The 18938-nt window shown below is 39.0% G+C and overlaps 1 protein-coding gene across 7 annotated transcripts in view; it reads left to right on the plus strand.

Annotated features, from left to right (window-relative positions):
• Positions 1–18677, plus strand: part of CHD7 (chromodomain helicase DNA binding protein 7) — a 137815-nt gene extending 119138 nt beyond the window's left edge. For 4 of the 7 annotated variants that reach the window (XM_075494710.1, XM_075494712.1, XM_075494715.1 and 1 more), the window contains 16 exons: positions 571–730; positions 3812–3901; positions 4462–4565; positions 5942–6071; positions 6352–6424; positions 6642–6696; positions 7409–7637; positions 7807–8015; positions 8156–8833; positions 9248–9408; positions 11066–11293; positions 11531–11974; positions 12562–12783; positions 13199–13339; positions 13880–13984; positions 14776–18677. In XM_075494710.1, the coding sequence (XP_075350825.1) occupies positions 571–730; positions 3812–3901; positions 4462–4565; positions 5942–6071; positions 6352–6424; positions 6642–6696; positions 7409–7637; positions 7807–8015; positions 8156–8833; positions 9248–9408; positions 11066–11293; positions 11531–11974; positions 12562–12783; positions 13199–13339; positions 13880–13984; positions 14776–15729 (3983 nt within the window). In that variant the 3' untranslated portion in view covers positions 15730–18677. Of the gene's footprint in view, positions 1–570; positions 731–3811; positions 3902–4461; positions 4566–5941; positions 6072–6351; positions 6425–6641; positions 6697–7408; positions 7638–7806; positions 8016–8155; positions 8834–9247; positions 9409–11065; positions 11294–11530; positions 11975–12561; positions 12784–13198; positions 13340–13879; positions 13985–14775 lie in introns of those variants that run through there. The other 3 variants (XM_075494713.1, XR_012774476.1, XM_075494714.1) reach the window with 3 other exon arrangements.
• Positions 18678–18938: the final 261 nt, after the last annotated feature.

The raw sequence follows: 18938 nt of genomic DNA on the forward strand, positions 1-18938 counted from the left end.
GTAAATAGGAAAGAATTGCTTCAGTTGTGCTGTGTATTTAGTTTAAACTATAGCCATTCTGACATGTCGTAGGATCTTGTCAGATTTTATGAGTAAGGTGGGCTTTGACTTGGTCCGTACTTAAAGGGGAAGTCTCCCTCAGACGCATTGTAGGATGCAGTGCGCTTTCCCTTAGATCAGTTTTGAACAAATACTCTACCGTAATTTTTAAGTGGCACCTACTGCTGGAATTAATCTCTTTCAAATTGCCATAAATCAGAAAGCTTGTTTCCTTATGGCCATTCAGGCTCATGAGAGTTTTTACAAGAAATATTTATATAACACCATTTTCTGGCTAGCGCTCTGAATTTCTGAAATCTTCACACCTAAATTTGCATGAAAGTTTTGGTTGATTTTGTTATTTGCAATTTTCTGACTGAATTATGTTGCTGTTCAGTTTTTGGTGGTTGTGTTGCCCACGAAGGAATTAATATAGCAGTGATACTTAGCTTTAAATGTATGTTTGTAAAGCAGTTTGGGGTGAGAGTGTTTCTATTCAGATTGTATAAGAAATACTGGGGTTTTACGTAGGTCTGTCTGCACCAGTGCCCCGAGGGAGGAAAGGCAAGAAAGTAAAAGCCCAGAGTTCACAGCCAATGCTGCAGGATGCCGATTGGCTCACAACCTGTAATCCAGATGTATTATTTCAAGAAGACAGCTATAGGAAACATCTCAAACATCACTGTAATAAGTAAGTATTAACAAATATTTCATTTAGAGGGTTTTTTTTACTACATGCTTTTGAAAAGTCCACAACTTCTTTTGGATATTTTTAGTAGAACACAGGGCCATTTAATAGGATGTAAAGGCCATTATTACTTTTTAATTTGGGGATAATCATCTTAACAGCTATCTGGCTACTTCTGTAAGCTCTTTATGACTGATCAGCGCTTAAAACACAGTTCTGAAGAAAATTGTTTTCTACTTACTAAATAAGAATGGAATCAGATGAGGTTATTCTTTTTACCATATAAAGGAAAGACTGTATCTCTACACTAAGTCTATTTCTCTTGACAATTAGCTATCTTTAAACAAAAGCTGTTTGTTTCTTGCCCTTCTTGTGGGGTCTCGCAGGCTGATGTCCTCAAAGTTCTGTTCCTTAGATGTTAAACTCAAATATCCAGTTCTGGGTTTCCAGAGTTTCATGTAGTGGTTCACCTATGTGTGGGTGTATCTGGTCTCTTCATTCTTTTTCTCCCTGCCTCTCTTGCTGTCCACGTTATACAGAGCATTTATTTTTTTCTCCTTTGTTGGAGATAAAATTTCTCACTGAGCTCTCTTACCTGAATCAGTGCCCTGATTAGATTTTTTTGAAATTCTAACCATGTTACTAAACTGAAAGCCTTTGGGGATAAAGATAATTGTATTTTGATTTGGATGTTACGTTGTTTTATTGTTGCATGAATGTCTCTTAAGAGCCTCTCTTACATTCTTTTAGCTTTGGTTTTGTAATATCTTAGTTATTTTTGTGTCAGCTTCCTTTGACAGTGTCCTGGTTCTCCATCTCAGGTTTGCTTACCCTGTGCTCCATTACAGAAACTGAACCTAACCCTTGTCCCAAAAATATATATTGGTTTGGGGTTGTGGGGGGAGGTTGTTTGCTTTTGGAGTTTGGGGGGTTTTGTTTTGTTTTTAAATTTATACTCTTCATTGTATATATACACCATACAGATGTAATGCAGTGTTACTGAAAGGTCGTAATTACTTTTGTGTTTTTAATATATATTGTGTCTTACTAATACTGTTTATTGGAAAGAAATTATTGATTTGAAAAGTACCTGTGGCCTGTCAATAGGGGGTGTGATGTGAAGGAGGAAAGGCATTTAAGGGGTTTATTAGCTTGTTTCCAGATGCTAACCAAGCTTAATTCTCAGCTGATGAAAACAGATACTTACAGAATTACGTTAGCAAGTGCATATCCAAATAAACTGCTTTCTGATTTTTTTCTAAACTGTTACTCAGATCTGTTACTACATTTCACTTGCTCTTAAAGTAATTAAATTCTGTCTTGTAACATTATTTTAATCTCCCAGGTAACATGTCCTCATTACTTGTTATATCAGTTTGCAGATCAGACTTAAATTCATTTTTAAAATATTGCTTCTGTAATAATACAGTAGAACAATTGCAAGGATTGGGAAGACTGATAAATGTGCAAGAATGTTTTCAGTTGCTATCTTTTTCCTTCACTTCCCAGATCCAGCAGAACTTAAGTGAATTGTAGAAGCAACATGTTTAGCCCAGGTAAAATCAAACAGAGGTGGAAGCCAATTAATAATCTGAGTCATTTCCTTCAAAAGGTAGCAGTAGCAATTGGCTTTATTAAGAACTGGTGTCCTGTCCTTATGTAACATGTATGCTGTTTTAATGCATAGGACTCCTGAAAGGTGCAAAGAGCCTCTGGTTCTTGGTTGATGATGGGTTTTTTTCCTGCTCCTCTTTTTTGGCTTGATGTAACAGCTGTTATTGCTTAATACTAAGATGATAGAGACCCTCAACAGCTTATTTACATAGCCACACAGGGAGCAGGGACACCTTACTGGTCCCGGTTATCATGCATACAAAAAGAAGCATGTCTGACATGTTTTGAATTGTAGACATGACCTTCATTCAAATCCCTGCTCTTCCGAGGTTTGCTTGAATAACACATGTAAAACCGGGTATTGCTCCGGTTGCATCAGATCTCTAATGAGGAGCTCTTAAAACCGGTGGTGGTCTAAATTTTTCATGCAAGCGGGTGATCAGATTACTGCCTCCCTGGTCACCCTTGCTGTTCCAGGAGCAGCAGCAGTTCAACAGTTGCCGTGATGGATTTGGGTACAGTGAGAGGGCAGGCTGAGTAATCTCCATTTTAGCTGGTACTGATTTTACTTCATGAACTAGGCAGCAGGGGGTGCCCTGAATTGGGTAAACATAGGAGAGCAGGATTATTTTCAGGTAGATACTTTTTCTACAGAGATGACCTCTTTTCTAGTCTCCTTGAAAAGCCAGAGTCTGCCATTCTCTCTCCTGCCAGCTTCAAGTGTGACCACAACACCTGACAGTGCTTCCAAAAACGACTGTAGTATTGCAGAGATGGGGAAAAATAAACACGAGCAATGAAGATTTTTCACTTCCTTGTAGCAGTTAGGTTGTGCACAGGTAAAATTCAATAGCAGTTTGAACTATAAAGAGTAAAAATAGTTAATATCTCCCAAGGGAAATGGGGGATTATTTTTTTTCCCCCCATTCTCGGAAGCAAAAAGTTGTATAATCTGAAAAACCTGACATTCCATATTGAGGGTTTATTGTAAGGTAGTAAAACCAGATTTTATATCTCGTTTATTCCTACAACTTCTGATGTGCTTCCAAAAATGGTATTAAGGCAGCAGCTGAGGAAATTTTATGAGATAATGAAGCAGAACAGTTACTGAAAGCCATCTGCTCAGTTGTTTACAAACTTGCTTCAATACTTCAGAGGCAGTGGTAGAGTACGTGTCTAAACTTCACAAGCTGCACTAGGTAGAACTAAATGAAATGCGCCGGGGCCGGGCTGAGCTGGGTCCCTCTCTGTGCAGTGTAAGCGGTTGCCAGGCAGGCCTGTTGGAAGCCAGCAGAAAGCACCACACAGAGGTGATTATGTGCCACCATCTGTCACGCTTCAAGCCTACCATACAGCATGGCTAATCAGCCTTGGCAGGATGATGGATGAACAGCAGCAGCTGCCAAAAGCCACTGTTGGCAAACAGTCCTGAAGTTAAGAACTTTTTCCCCCCTCTGCCTTCCTCTCCAGGGTCCTGCTGCGTGTCCGCATGCTCTACTATCTACGACAAGAAGTTATAGGGGACCAAGCAGACAAGATCTTAGAGGGTGCTGACTCAAGGTTAGTGCAAGTGCACGTTTATTTTTTGCTTTATGACGCTGGCTTTTATAAAGTACACGTACTATAGTACTGCAGCGTTTAAAGGTTGTCGTACTTTATCTCTTAAATGTCTGTTCTCAAGCAGCCTTATTATTTTATCAAGTGCCGTGGGTAATTTTCTTGGGGGAGGGAATGATGTGGGAAATGACAGAAGTGGATTTTCAGTTCTGCTAATGTTGAAAGATTATTCTATGTCAATGTAAAAAATTGAAAAAAATATATTAAGACCTTAAATGAATCATATTTGGATAACCATTGTCATTGCACTCCCAAAATAGCCTAATGTTGGGGTTTTTTATTGTGGGGTGGGGGTTTTTGGTGTTTTTTTTTGTTGTTGGTTGGTTGGTTGTTTTTAACCATCTTAATTATTTTTCCAGGTATTTCAATTTCTGTGTTGGGTTTTGTGTGTGTCCCCAATATTCATATTTACAAAATAGTGTGAAACACTTTGTTTTGTTTTGTTTTTTAAACATCTTTGCCTAGTAATACCTTTGAGAATGTAAATAATGCTGTCTTTACAGTGAAGTAGATGTATGGATACCTGAGCCATTCCATGCCGAAGTTCCTGCAGACTGGTGGGATAAGGAGGCAGATAAATCCCTTTTAATTGGAGTATTCAAACACGGTAAGTGATGTCTCACTCTGAACAAAACTCAGTTGTAAAGCTTTCTGTGTGTAGGACTGTTCAGTCATAATATTAACAAGTATTGTTCCAAAGAACTGTTGGCTTGTATCTCCCTTTTTTTTTTCTTGCCTGCATTAAAAACCTAATATGAGCTGTAAATATCAGATGCTGTTTTTAAATGTTTGCAGAATATTTGAGAAGAAAACATTACTTTCTTGGCTGTAAATAAAACAAAACCATATTTGTTTAAATAATAGCCAAATAGTAAGATAGATCTCCATAAACTTTGCTTTCAGCACTGCTTCACTTGCTAACTCTGCCAACCAGTGTCAAAGTGGACGGTGGGCTTAACCTCTGCTATTAATCTGTACAAGTGCCTCCTGGGCTTTGTTCCAAGCAATATTTCACAAATGTCAGTGTTGAGAACTCCCGGCTCCCTTGAGTGGGATGCAGCCTTGTTAACTTTGAAAGGCTGGGGATGCAGAGCTGGCATGATATATACAGTGAGCGATTCCTGATTATAATCCCAATTCTCTGGAGGTCGCAGAGGTATTCTCAGCAGCCCAGCCTGACTAAAGGGGAGAATGATGGCTTATAAAACCTTTCATGATTACAGTTTGGCTTGAGGCTCTACAGCAGTTAGGAGCAGTGTGTTGTAGTACAAATCCTAATTGAATTGTGCTGTTCTGCCTATGTACAGCAGCTCTGTTTTGTGGGCTCAGCTGAGGCAAGTCTAGTCTAAAAATCATTTTCCTGCAGTGCACTGTTGGGATCTGCCATTTTCCATCTAGTCAACTTGGGCAGTAAAAAAGCAAACAGCAGTTTGAAAACCATAGAGGGAACAGTGTCATCTTACTGACATGCATCATCCTAAACCTAATAAGACAGGTTCGTTGGTCTTACGTATAACCCATGTATGCAGCATTTTTGCAGCCTACATTGAGGGTTCCAGCAGGGCTGGAGCTGTAGAAAATGCATGTGTGCGTGTGTGTTTCCATTCGCATCTGCATGTTTCCAATAGGGAGTGTTGAATGTGGAGAACCACTGTGAAAGTCATATAGGAAACTTAAAGAAGTTTTTCACTTGTGAAAGATTTTTATTTTACCTTATAAAGACATTAAATTGAATGCTTTCTTCAGTATCTACTATTTGTTAATGTTATTGATGTGAAAATGTTTCTGTGTTGATGGAATTTACCAACATGAAAAAATTCATTACATGAATGAAATGGTTGTTTCCAGCACAGTGACAGCTCCTTTGTTTTATTTAAAAATAAATAAATTAATCCAGAAAATCATACTTCTACTGCCTAAACCTATTCTATTCACAGCTGGTTATAGCTTTTAACAAAAATTTGTCTCCCGCTCTGCATGCAGGTTATGAGAAGTACAATTCTATGAGAGCTGATCCAGCACTGTGCTTTCTGGAACGGGTTGGCATGCCTGATGCGAAGGCCATAGCTGCTGAACAGAGAGGGACAGACATGTTAGCAGATGGCGGTGATGGGTAAGGAGGACATGAAAAAATTAATAAACTTTATCAGCATTGTATATGTTGGCATGAGTTCATATGTCATATTTTGCTTACATCTCGCCTGAGGATCTGAAGTGATCATATGATGTAAAAAGTACATAGAATTGTTTACACAGTTGAGCATGAAATATAAATGTGTAACTTGGTACACCATACTGATGGCTTTTGTAGCTTTTTTGCTTTTGTCCAGAAAATCAGCCCCCTCTCAAAAACAATATATTTCCTGAAAATATTTCTCTTAAATATTTTATAGCGGTGAATTTGACAGAGAGGATGAAGATCCAGAATATAAGCCAACCAGAACTCCTTTCAAGGATGAAATTGATGTAAGAACTTCAACTTTCTGTAATGACAAATATATATAATTATAACTGATTCTCCATGTTTACCTTAATGTGCAGTTCTTAAGTTTGAGAGCTATCAGATAAACACACCTTACAAAGATTGTTTGCTGCTGTGTTTGAGAGATGACATATTTTTCTGCTGAAATGATAACATATGGTCAAAACTGAAAACTGAAATAATTTCTATCTTCTCCCCAAGGAATTTGCAAACTCACCTCCAGAAGACAAAGAGGAGTCCATAGAAATACACCCAAGTAAGACTATAGCAAAGAAATTAAAAAGGCTAAAATGGACCATTTAGCGAAAGGTGGACTGTTTATATTATCACCTAAGGGGATAGGTTGTGTTTGGGGAAAACACCACAGTAAACTTTTTACTGCCAATTCTCTTCATGCTTCACATCTTTCAAAACAATTATTTACTGTCTTTGAGTAATCCACATTATGGCTTTCTGGGTTTCTAGTTGCATAGTAGAAATTGTGGTGATAAAGACCGGATGTTTCATAATGCAGCCGTTGATGTTTTTGCTGAGATAATCTTGGAAGTTATAGATATATTGTTTCCTCAGTATGGAGGAAAATTGCCAAGTTTAAGTGAGAATAATAAAGTGGGAAATCGTAAGCATAGGTGTTTCCTCAGAGGCAGAATTATCTTCTTAGTAACACATTTAAAGATGCATTGCATTAATTTAAATACTTACAGTATTCATAATATGTTTGCATTCGCAACATTGAATAATAATGCTTGATGGTTATCTCTAAGTGCTTCACAAGCATTTCTGAGTTCTTAGAGTTGGATGGCTTGATTCTATTTTTTATTTCCTACCAATGTAGTTATCCTATTTCTAATTTGTTATACATAGGCATATGTTCTTATCAGATAAAACAGGAATCCAGTTCTAGCCATAGAAACTTTGAAATGTTTAGTGGTGGTTTTGCAGTGCATAAATACTTCTCTATTCTCTAGACAAGCACAGTGAAAGCAATGCTGAGTTAGGCCAACTCTACTGGCCCAACACTTCAACCCTGACTACCCGTCTGCGTCGCCTCATTACTGCCTATCAGCGCAGCTATAAAAGGCAACAAATGAGGCAAGAGGCACTAATGAAGACTGACCGCAGGAGACGTCGGCCTCGGGAAGAAGTGAGGGCACTAGAAGCAGAAAGGGAAGCTATAATAACTGAAAAACGACAGAAGTGAGTTTCTTAGTGATATCTTTCTTTAAATCTCATTTGAGCTTGTGTGTCACCAGTACTGCCCTTCTGTTTTGAAAGAATAAGCTAAAGGGGGTTTTGGGGCATCCAAGCTATGTTTGGACTCTTGTTTATTCAGTGTCCTCACTTCTCTTGCTTCTTCCTTGACTAGATGGACAAGAAGAGAAGAAGCTGATTTTTATCGTGTGGTGTCTACTTTTGGAATTATTTTTGATCCTGTAAAACATCAATTTGACTGGAATCAATTCAGAGCATTTGCCAGGCTTGATAAAAAGTCCGACGAAAGCTTGGAAAAGTATTTTAATGGCTTTGTGAATATGTGTAGACGAGTGTGCCGAATGCCAGTCAAACCGGATGATGGTAAGTTTTAACTGATTGCAGGAATCAACGTGACTGTTACGAGACAGTGGAACTATTGAAGCTTCGTGCCCAGCTGTAATGATTTTGAGATGGGTGTACATTTAATCAATATTAAACAATCCAAATTGTTGTCATTGCAGAACCACCTGATCTTTCCACTATGATTGAGCCGATCACAGAAGAGCGTGCTTCTAGAACTTTATATCGCATAGAACTGTTGCGGAAAATCCGTGAACAGGTTCTCCATCACCCGCAGCTAGGGGAGAGGCTAAAATTATGCCAACCAAGCTTGGACCTGCCAGAGTGGTGGGAGTGTGGTAAACATGACAAAGACTTACTGGTTGGTGCTGCTAAACATGGAGTCAGTAGAACAGATTATCACATTCTGAATGATCCTGAACTCTCTTTTCTTGAGGCTCACAAAAACTTTGCTCAAAACAGAGGGACAGGTAATGCAAATACTGTCTCTTCTGTAAACCCTCTTGGTGCTGGCTGCAGTCAAACACCACCTATTGTCCCATCCACACCAGTACAAGAAGAAAAGACTACAGAACAAACGGAGTCTAAAGTTGAAGGGTCTGAAAATCCAGCAGCCAAAGAAAAGTCTGATATCAAAGAGGAGACAGATATTGCAGATAAGGACACTAAACCGGACTGTGATGCTGAGACTGAGCCTGGCTCTGTTAAATGTGAATTGAAAGACATAGAAATGAGTACAGACGTAGACCCAAAATCTATTTCTGAGAAAGGTTCAGAAGAAGACGAAGAGGAGAAACTGGATGATGATGATAAATCAGAAGAATCCTCCCAACCTGAAGGTAACCCATTGGTCAGATCAATTCCATGTGCTTAGCATGAGCCCCACAGCTGTTGTAACTTGTGCCAGCTGGTAAGTGGCACACATGGAGCCATTATGGAGCTCGGGATGGGCTACACATAGCAGTTCCTCTGCCCTTCCGCATATCAGGTGGCTAGATAAGCTTTCATAAAAACCGTCCAGCATCAGCAGGGTATTCCCCCACAAGGGATGGTTTCCAAGACAGCTTATGGAGCCAATAAGCACGGTCTCTGTGCCAAATGCAGAAGGCTAAGGCTGTGCTGTAGTAATTACTGAACAAAAGCCCAAGTTAGAAATGTTGCGTCAAGCCTGGTTGTCTTAACCTATCTAGTTGGGTTGACATTGGGTGGTTGGGAACTTTTGTAGTTAATGCCTGGTTATGGTTGTTATTCAGCAGGAGCAGTTTCTCAGGGTAAGAATTTTGATGAAGAAAGCAATGCCTCTATGAGTACCGCAAGGGATGAAACACGCGATGGTTTCTACATGGAGGATGGGGATCCCTCTGTGGTTCAGCTGCTTCATGAGAGAACATTTGCCTTCTCTTTCTGGCCTAAGGTTGGTTGGGGTAGAATGGCATGTGTCTTTCAATACAGATAAAATACGGGAAATGTGTTTGCAAAATAACAGTGAGCTTTGTATGATTCTGTACTTCCAGTGGGCAAGGGACTTTTTTCTTTGAATGATTTGTGGAATAGCATTTTATTCTTCAATTTCATACAAATTAGCAGAGGAAATGAAAGGAATTGCTTTACTGTAAATAGTGTCATTTAGTAAAGCAACAAACTACTGACAGACATGAGCTCTTACAGGCTCCATAACTGTATGTCATCAGAATTACACCTCTTGCACCTCTAGTGATGGAAGCGAACTTACGATTTTGAATTATGGATTTCGTCTGCAGAGCAATGTGCAGTGTTAAGAGCAGAGATTCTTGTAAGATCACCTTTTTATTTTGGGGTGAGGAGATTGTAGAGAAGAGTATTGGTGACCTACATGATCTAAGCCATTACGTAATGTTGACAGATGTAATTGTATTAAGGTATCCTGCAAACATAAGCAGCAGTTTTAGATAGGATAAAGCTGTATCTTATTTTGGTAACAATGCAGAAAATTATCTAATATAAAATGTTTTTAAAAATATGAAACCATAACCTCGTGATAAATCCATCCATAATTTAGTACTCTCCTTTGCAGTAAGGGGAGAGAGAGAAATAAAGTAGTAATAGTCTTAAGCTTACTAATCACCGTAACAGGGCCATCTGGTTTGGGATGGGGGGGCAGGGCGGGGAGACCTTGCTCTTAATAGGCTTATTCCTGGGGAAAGCAAGCAGTCTGTTGCAGCTGCTGAGATTTGCTAGTGGCTTTTGCACTGTTTTGCTGTTCAGGAAGCTAACTGATGCTCATATTCCCTAACCAGCAGTATTTCTCATAGTTCTGAAGTTTCTACTACTTGAGGCAGGTTAGCATAGAATATGCTTGAATACTGAAATGGAAAAAAACAAATGATACTCATGTTCTTTGCTTTCAGCATGTATTTTGGAAACATGGACTAAAATCGTATTCCAGTCCTAGTGTAAAAGTGAAACACAAAATCCTTCATCTGTACAGGTTCAGCATAAGTAGACTAATAAACATAATTAGAGATTTTTAGTGTACACGCTTCAGTGAAATTTGAAGTGATAATGGGCGTGGAATGAAAATTGACATTCATTAGATGTCCCTAGGTTGGTGCCCGTTTCATAATGTTGAACTTTATTAATAGTGACGCTAATGAGGATCCACTTCCTAGGACAGAATTGCAGATCCAGCCTCTTGGATCTTGAGAGCTGCAGCTCTAAGATACTGATTGCAGATGTTTTGATTTTCCCTTCCTAACTGTTGATTTTGCTAACTACTGAAGTTTTGCAGTGTAAAACAATAGTGGGTTTCTGTTTATAAATGTCAGTTGTACATTGTCATACAGAAAACTTGGTCTGTGTTCCTCCTTTCCCCCAATATAAATGCAGCTTTTAAGTTCTAGTAATGTTTTATTCTACAAAATTGTCTGTGTATTAGTTTCTTGTAAGGCAATCAGTTTATCCTGACCTGCAAGAATAGTTGGTTTTGAATCTATTTCTTAAGCGTTGGAAGCTGGACTGTGTCATTATACTCATTTGAGTTTAAAAGGCGACTTTCACACTGAAGGTTCATTACGTACTTTTCCGTTATGCAGGACCGAGTAATGATCAACCGATTAGACAACATCTGTGAAGCAGTGCTGAAAGGGAAGTGGCCAGTAAATAGGCGCCAGATGTTTGATTTTCAGGGGCTCATACCTGGGTATACTCCAACAGCTGTGGACAGCCCTCTACAAAAAAGGAGCTTTGCAGAGCTCTCCATGGTTGGTCAAGCCAGCATCAGTGGCAGTGAAGATATCACTGCTTCTCCTCAGTTATCAAAGGCAAGGCTGCATCTTTCTCTTTCTTACATAAAACATTTTATCTTGTATGCTCTGCTTTTGCATAATAGAAAAAACAAAAAAATAGCATTTCTTTAAATAAAATAGGAAAAACAAAAAAGTGTTTCTTTGAATAAAATGAAGGCTTTGTTTCCAGAGTTGTATGTTTGGACTTTTATTTTAAATTCAGCATAGCAAGCGGAGCTTTCCTAACGTTTGGAAATGCTCATTTTTCATTAGGAAGATGCACTCAATTTATCGGTTCCACGTCAGAGGAGGAGGAGACGAAGAAAGATTGAAATTGAGGCTGAGAGAGCTGCCAAGAGGAGAAATCTTATGGAAATGGTTGCCCAGTTACGTGAGTCTCAGGTGGTCTCAGAAAATGGACAAGAAAAGGTTGTAGATTTATCAAAGGCCTCACGAGAGGCAACAAGTTCTACCTCAAATTTTTCATCTGTTACTTCAAAGTTTATCTTGCCTAATGTCTCCACACCCGTGTCTGATGCCTTTAAAACTCAAATGGAGCTGCTGCAAGCAGGTCTTTCACGCACACCCACAAGGCATCTACTAAATGGCTCTTTAATAGATGGAGAACCACCCATGAAGAGGAGGAGAGGAAGGAGGAAAAATGTAGAAGGGCTTGATCTGTTATTTATGAGCAACAAACGGACATCATTGACTGTAGTAAGACAGCAACCTTTTTGTCTCATATTTGTTCTTCTGTGTCTAGTACTTTCTGAATGTCAGTTTAAAGCGTTGTTATACTCTCCCTAATAGTAATGTACAGTTTTTACTGAACCAGCTTTTTCTTTGTGTTTAGAGCTGTTATTTCTTTTTGAACCAAACAAAATGATGTTCATATCATTCATATCAAGTTTTTACTCTAGCAAATTGTGGCTGAGTTTTAAGTAGCTTGTAATTTCAAAAAGACTTTTACTTTTTTTTTTTTTTTCCAAAACATGTTTATAGCGACATACATTTTGATGCTTAAGTATGTCTGCCGTACTGTGTAGAAAAGGGAAGGTCTTGGGGGCCATTAACTGGGAACACCTGAAAACTGCTCTGTCTTTAGCTGTATGTTCTTTAATGTTCAAGGATGCTAAATTTACAAAATTCCCTAATGTAACAGTATTGCTTTACAAAGTATGAATATTTAAACCCCATTAATTCTTGTGTATGCAAAATTTTCTTGAGCATTTAGCTTCAGTCCCTGAAATTACTTCTCCCAGGTAACTGTTCCCTTGAATTAATACAGATGTTAATGTTTTCAGGAGGATGCAGAAGTGACCAAAGCTTTTGAAGAAGATATGGAAGCCCTACCAGCAAGGAACATTCCATCTCCTGGTCAACTGGACCCAGACACTCGCATCCCTGTAATCAATCTAGAGGATGGGACCAGGCTGGTGGGAGAGGATGCTCCTAAAAACAAGGATTTAGTTGAATGGCTTAAATTGCATCCTACTTACACTGTAGATATGCCAAGTTATGTACCAGTAAGTATGTGATTCTAAAAGTGTTGTATTATATTAATAAAGAAGTTAGTTTTACAGACGTCAAAATTAATTTCCTCACATTGGGCGTAGTCATTGGATTTTGTAACTGTTGGTTTTCAGTAGAGGTTTTGTCTTTAGCCACGCTTAATATAGTATCTAAACACCCAAATGGCACTGGGGTGTATGGGTTGCTTTTCCCTTTCTTAATATTTGTATATAACAATGTGTTAAAACAATGTTGGTGTGAAGTTCTGCAGAATTCCTTCATCTGACAAGAAAAAAGATTTTTCTGAGATAATCTGAGGGTAAAGTAATTGGCCCCGTCTTAAAATTGTTTTGAGAACGTGTTCCATGGTTGGTGATTTTTGTCAAGAAAATGAAAAACTAAAAAGTAATACATTTCTCCTCTTTCCAGAAGAGTGCAGATGTGCTGTTTTCCCCATTTCAGAAGCCGAAACAAAAACGACACAGATGTCGAAACCCTAATAAACTGGATATAAACACCTTGACAGGAGAAGAAAGGGTACCTGTTGTAAATAAGCGAAATGGAAAGAAGGTAAAAATTAAGTTAATTCAGTGGAGGTCTTTAATAATGTCTTTGCATGTGGAAAGCAGGTTTTCTGCTCCAAGCTTTCTTTTTAAAAGTTTAATAATTTGGCACCAGCAGTTACTCGTGCTGGAATGTACTACCCTGTTCCTTTAATTCCTTCTTTGCTCTTCCGATGCGTTCATATTAATCACTTGAGTAAATCACTCTTGCTTTTTGAAACTATGTAGCACATTTTTTCCCTATATCAGATACAAATTTTATTACTAGCCCTGCCTGAGTTGCAGCATTTTACTATATTTTTTTAAAACATGATCTTTTCAATTCTAGTATCATTAGCTGGTTTCCAGGTAGTTTTCCACAGTCTGAGCTGAAATTCTGTACTGCCATCCTTCAGAGATGAAAGTGCACAGATAGAAAATGTCCATATAAATAGTTGTTTGGGTTTTTTTGTTCAGTTGGTTTTTTGTGGGTTTTTTGTTTCATTGGTTGGGGGGTTTGGGGGTTTTTTTTTGTTTGTTTAAGTATTAACCTTGTGTTTTGCATTAGATGGGTGGAGCTATGGCCCCTCCAATGAAGGACTTGCCAAGATGGCTGGAAGAAAATCCTGAATTTGCTGTTGCTCCAGATTGGACTGACATTGTTAAACAGTCTGTAAGTGATACTCTCATTCCATGCTTCATTGTAGATTATAGCATGAAAAAGTTGAAGGCTGTGTAAATTAATTATTAAGTCTTTATCTCATAGCTGGTTTTGAGCTGAGGAAATTGTAGTGTCTTGGGTGGGAGTTACCCAGCTCGGAGGGGATGGTGATAGGAGGCTGCTGCAGAATGGGATTGAAGTACAGTAGAAAAACCAGCTACGATAAGGCAGCCTTCAGCATTTGTTTTGCATTATTTTTTTCTTATAAGAAACAATCCTTAATAAACACAGGTATTCATACATTAGGAACTGTTAAGAAATTATTTGTCATATTCATAACAGAAATAGAATTCATCATCTTGGTAACAGGGAGCATCAAAGGATTAGGTTTTCTGCCTTTTATTTTACAACAGTTGCTTGAAAATAAAGAGTATAATTCTGCAAATGCTCATTTTAATAAAATATTACTATACTGAAGTTTAGTATGAAGTACAAAGATATAAACTCTTAACTGCAGTATATCAGGATGTTTTTTTTAATGAAGATACAGAGTTCCAGCATGTGTTGTTTTACTATTGTGTTTAAATGTAAAAAGTCTGTGACTTTGCTTTCTTCAGTTTCTTACATGTTCTACTGCCATTCACTTTAGTAGCTAGCTAGTCACGATTTGCCAGGCTTGAAAAACAAACCACTTTTGGAGTATGCTGAAATCCCTTCTGTTTCTTCCATCGTCATCAGTTAACTGCTGAAAGCTATAAAAGCTAATTGAGAATAAAGCTTGTTTTTTCGCATCCCGTTTTCAGGGTTTTGTTCCAGAGTCCATGTTTGACCGTCTTCTCACTGGACCTGTTGTGAGGGAGGAAGGAGCAAGCAGAAGAGGAAGAAGGCCAAAAAGTGAAATTGCCAAAGCAGCTGCAGCAGCTGCTGCTGTAGCATCAACTTCGGGAATCAACCCACTACTAATGAACAGTTTGTTTGCTGGAATGGACCTCACAAGCCTCCAGAACCTACAGAACCTGCAGTCTCTCCAGCTTGCAGGCCTCATGGGCTTCCCGCCAGGGCTAGCAACAGCTGCTGCTGCTGGGGGGGATGCTAAAAATCCGGCTGCCATGTTGCCTCTGATGTTGCCAGGGATGGCAGGATTGCCCAATATGTTTGGACTAAGCGGATTGTTGAATAACCCGATAACGGCTACTACTGGAAATGCCACTACTGCTTCCGGTCAAGGAGAGACTGAGGATGGCGCTTCAAAAGCTGAAGAGAAGAAAAATGAGAATGAAGAGGAGAACAAAGACTCTGAGAAAAGCACAGACACTGTTTCTGCTACTGACTCTGCGAATGGATCTGTCAGTGCTGCTACTGCGGCGACTACCGCCACTGCCACCACTACCACCACCACCAACACTGGATTGCCCACAAACCCTCTGGCCTTCAATCCTTTCCTGCTGTCTACCATGGCTCCTGGCCTCTTCTATCCATCTATGTTTCTACCTCCAGGACTGGGAGGATTGACTCTGCCCGGTTTCCCAGCACTAGCAGGACTTCAGAACGCAGTGGGCTCCAACGAAGAGAAGGCTACTGACAAAACTGAAGGAACTGCCTTTAAAGATGAAGAAAATCTCGAAGGCAGTGATGCAGAGGAGAGCCTTGATAAAACTGCAGATTCCTCCGTTTTAGAAGATGAAATAGCACAGGGTGAAGAATTAGACTCACTTGATGGGGGGGAAGAAATAGAAAACAATGAAAATGATGAATAACCAGTACCAGTTACAGTTAAAGTGTTTTAAACTTTTGACAAGTGGTAGTCCTACTGTTTACACTCACAGTTAATGTCCATACTTAGTTTTTATAAGCTGTTCTGTAACATAGTGTAGCAAAAAAAAAGTTCAAGTCATGTTATACAGATGTGTCAAAAGGTATCTTGGTCATTAAGTATTGTGCAGTGCATTATTTATTATCCCTAGGAGAGATGAAATTTGAGAGGTGATCATGTCTTTTTAAGGAAATTGACATAATGCTCTGCTTTTTTTTTCTTTTGGTACCATTGGTATTATGAATTAAGCAGCAATTTGTAATCAAGTGGCACTAATAGAAGGAAGTGCTGCTTAAAGGAAGGATGAAGTTATATATTTAATTTTTTAATTTTTTTTTTTTTGCTGTGAAGGTCAAGATGAAATTTACCATACATATCGTACTCGTGCTTCATTTTGACTGTATGGGAGTTCACCCGCTCACATGCGCGCACACACCCACACACACACTCTCTCTCTGACAATCTTCATGATAGTGTGAATGTCTCTGTCTTGAGACGCAGCAATAATAAGGCAGCTGTTGAATGTGAAGAGTACCTTTTGGAAATTAACCCGCGGAGAAGGTTCTTACAGGATAAAGCTACAGTTTAATCGTCTCGTGATCTTGTAATGCACTGGTATAAACAAAAAGAAAAAAATCAGGTACCTTTTTTAAATTAAAGGACTTTGTTACTTTAGCCACAAAGCTAAACAGCATTACCTCAACTCTAAACTAGCCTTGAAGTTTACAGACATGACTTTGTAAATGTATTGTTTTTCTTTGTTGTGATGTCTTTTTATTTTTTTTCTTTGGAAACTGCTATCATGTAAGATAAGATGTAAATTGCTGCCAACTGTAGTAATGATGCTTTTAATAAAAGTGACCCATGATATGCAGAGATGTAATTATAGAATGTAGTGTTTAGGGACATCACAACTGGTGTTCGCTTTCTCTAGATGCATTGTGGCTTTTTTATAGCATTTTTCTGCTATGTTCTTTATAGATTAGTGGCTGTAAATGCTGAACTGATTGTCTTCAAGGGACTAGGCAGGAAGAGAAACCTTGAATTACCTTCATATTTTCCACTCTAAGTAACTCTACAGAAATGCACACTAAAAACCCTACTTTACTCCTTCAAAGGGGCATGAGAGACTGAGAATACTTTAAAATGTGTTCAGCATGTGATAATGTGGTACACTACAGAACAAAAGGGCAAAAGAAAAATGAGGCTTTAATAGGCACAATATCTAGGTCATTTATCCTTGGTTAATGGGTAGAAAAACACAATGCTGTAGTGACAGCAAGGGATACAAAGGCTCTGTGGTATCCTGTAGACCAGAGCTTGTGATGCCAGAAACCACTGTGTCAAACAACCTACATGAAACTAAAACTGACCCACTTTTCATAAAAACCAGTGTCTCTTCTGGAGAGCTACCGATTTGTACCCTTTTGTGACCTTTTGATATTCGAGATAATGTGCCATTTGAGAACTTCTGTTTTCACAGTGTTGTCACCTTGACACACGCATACACAACCATCTTGAGAGTGAGGATAAAAGGTTAGATTTTCAGTGGAGTACATGAAAAATTAGCTATTTGAGTAGCCAGCTGTGGGTGGACCCCCATCTTAGGACTCATATTATCTGTGCTTTTGGAATGCTGGAGGGCTGCAAACCTCGCTCTCATGTCCACTGTGAATTGCACGAGAGCTCAAATGGACAAGTATTGCAAGGCCAAAATTCAGTCCTGAGGAGGATGTATGAAAAGGGGTGAACTTGGCCTGAAAAGAACATTTCATGAACGATGAAAGTAGATGAGAAATGAAGGCTTAGGAAGTGAATTTTCGTGTGAATGAATCACAGGCACGCACTGTTGCAATGAATAGATGTCAGGATGTCTTGTAGTGCCACTTAAATAGATCATACGGAGTTAATGAAGGTCAGGAAGGATTCCCCCTGCCATGTACATCGCTGAGCGGTTGGCGAGGTGTGTTATTCCTGCCTCTTTCTAAAACATCACAGGTAGAAGTGAGAGGCTGAAAACCAAGGTACACTTAACTTGATCAGGCGTGTTACATACTCTGTTGAATTCGTTTGAGCTGTTATTTAAGTTGTTTAAATGCCTTGTGTCTTTACTTTTTCTTCTACCTATAGAATCCCACTGTAAAAGTTGGTAGGTGCTTCCCGTTGTGTGTATTCTACATACTGGTACCAAATAGCCTTTTTTCTTTTTTTTTTTTTTTTTTTTTTTTTAAATTCAGTTCTATAATTCCCAGCAAAGATTTACACAGACTAATGATATCCCTTGGGAGGGCCCTTTTTAATTGGCAAGACTAGAAATTACATTGTTAAATGCCACACTAACCCCCTTTCTTCTCCTAGCCCCTTTCCTCTGTTGAAACAAGGGGGAAATTCTGGTAACTGCCTATTTCCACCTATAGGTTTTTGGCACGGAAACATCCAAGTCAAGGCGTAGGGTGTCCAAGGGACAAATAAGTGACTCTTATCCCTGTATTATAATTCTTCCATAACAGTATTACTCATCTACCTTTCCTAATCAAAGAAAAACCGAAACTGGAGAACTGTTGCAACAGAGCTAATGCCATGGTAATGGGGGAGCCTCCGTACTCTGAACGTGCTTTCCAACAGCTGTGCTTCCTACAGGCCAAACAGACCGCTCACCTGTTGAAAAGCAGGTGACATTTGATTTTTGGAAGGGATATGGGCCCCTGGTATGAAAAATGAAGTGGGGGGATTGCCATCTAATGTCCAAGAAATGTATTACATGAAAATATGAAGGTTTTTCTTTGATTTGACACAGAGTTTTTACATGTTAATTATTGCAAAGATTCTTACGGAGTTTTAAAGTGTGTCTAAATGAATAAAAGCTTACATGAGTAAGATGCTTAGATCAGATACTATTCTGCACTTGATTCACATCTGGAGCACCCTTTTTGTCTGTCTCGATGAGAAGCCTTCTTTTGCCACCAGCCATTTTTTGCTGGACCTCCTAATGGTCGCAGAAATGTTAATAGGGGTATCAAGGAGTACAAGTGACTTTGTTGTTGTTGTTGCTTTCAAGAAGAAAGTATCTGTGTCGAAGTACAGCAATGGTCTGCATGCTCACAGACTTGTGTGTGCATGCTGTGCGCTTCTGCCAAGGGAAGCAACAAAACA

This window comes from Mycteria americana, chromosome 2 (assembly GCF_035582795.1).
Source record: "Mycteria americana isolate JAX WOST 10 ecotype Jacksonville Zoo and Gardens chromosome 2, USCA_MyAme_1.0, whole genome shotgun sequence".
NCBI lineage: Eukaryota > Metazoa > Chordata > Aves > Ciconiiformes > Ciconiidae > Mycteria > Mycteria americana.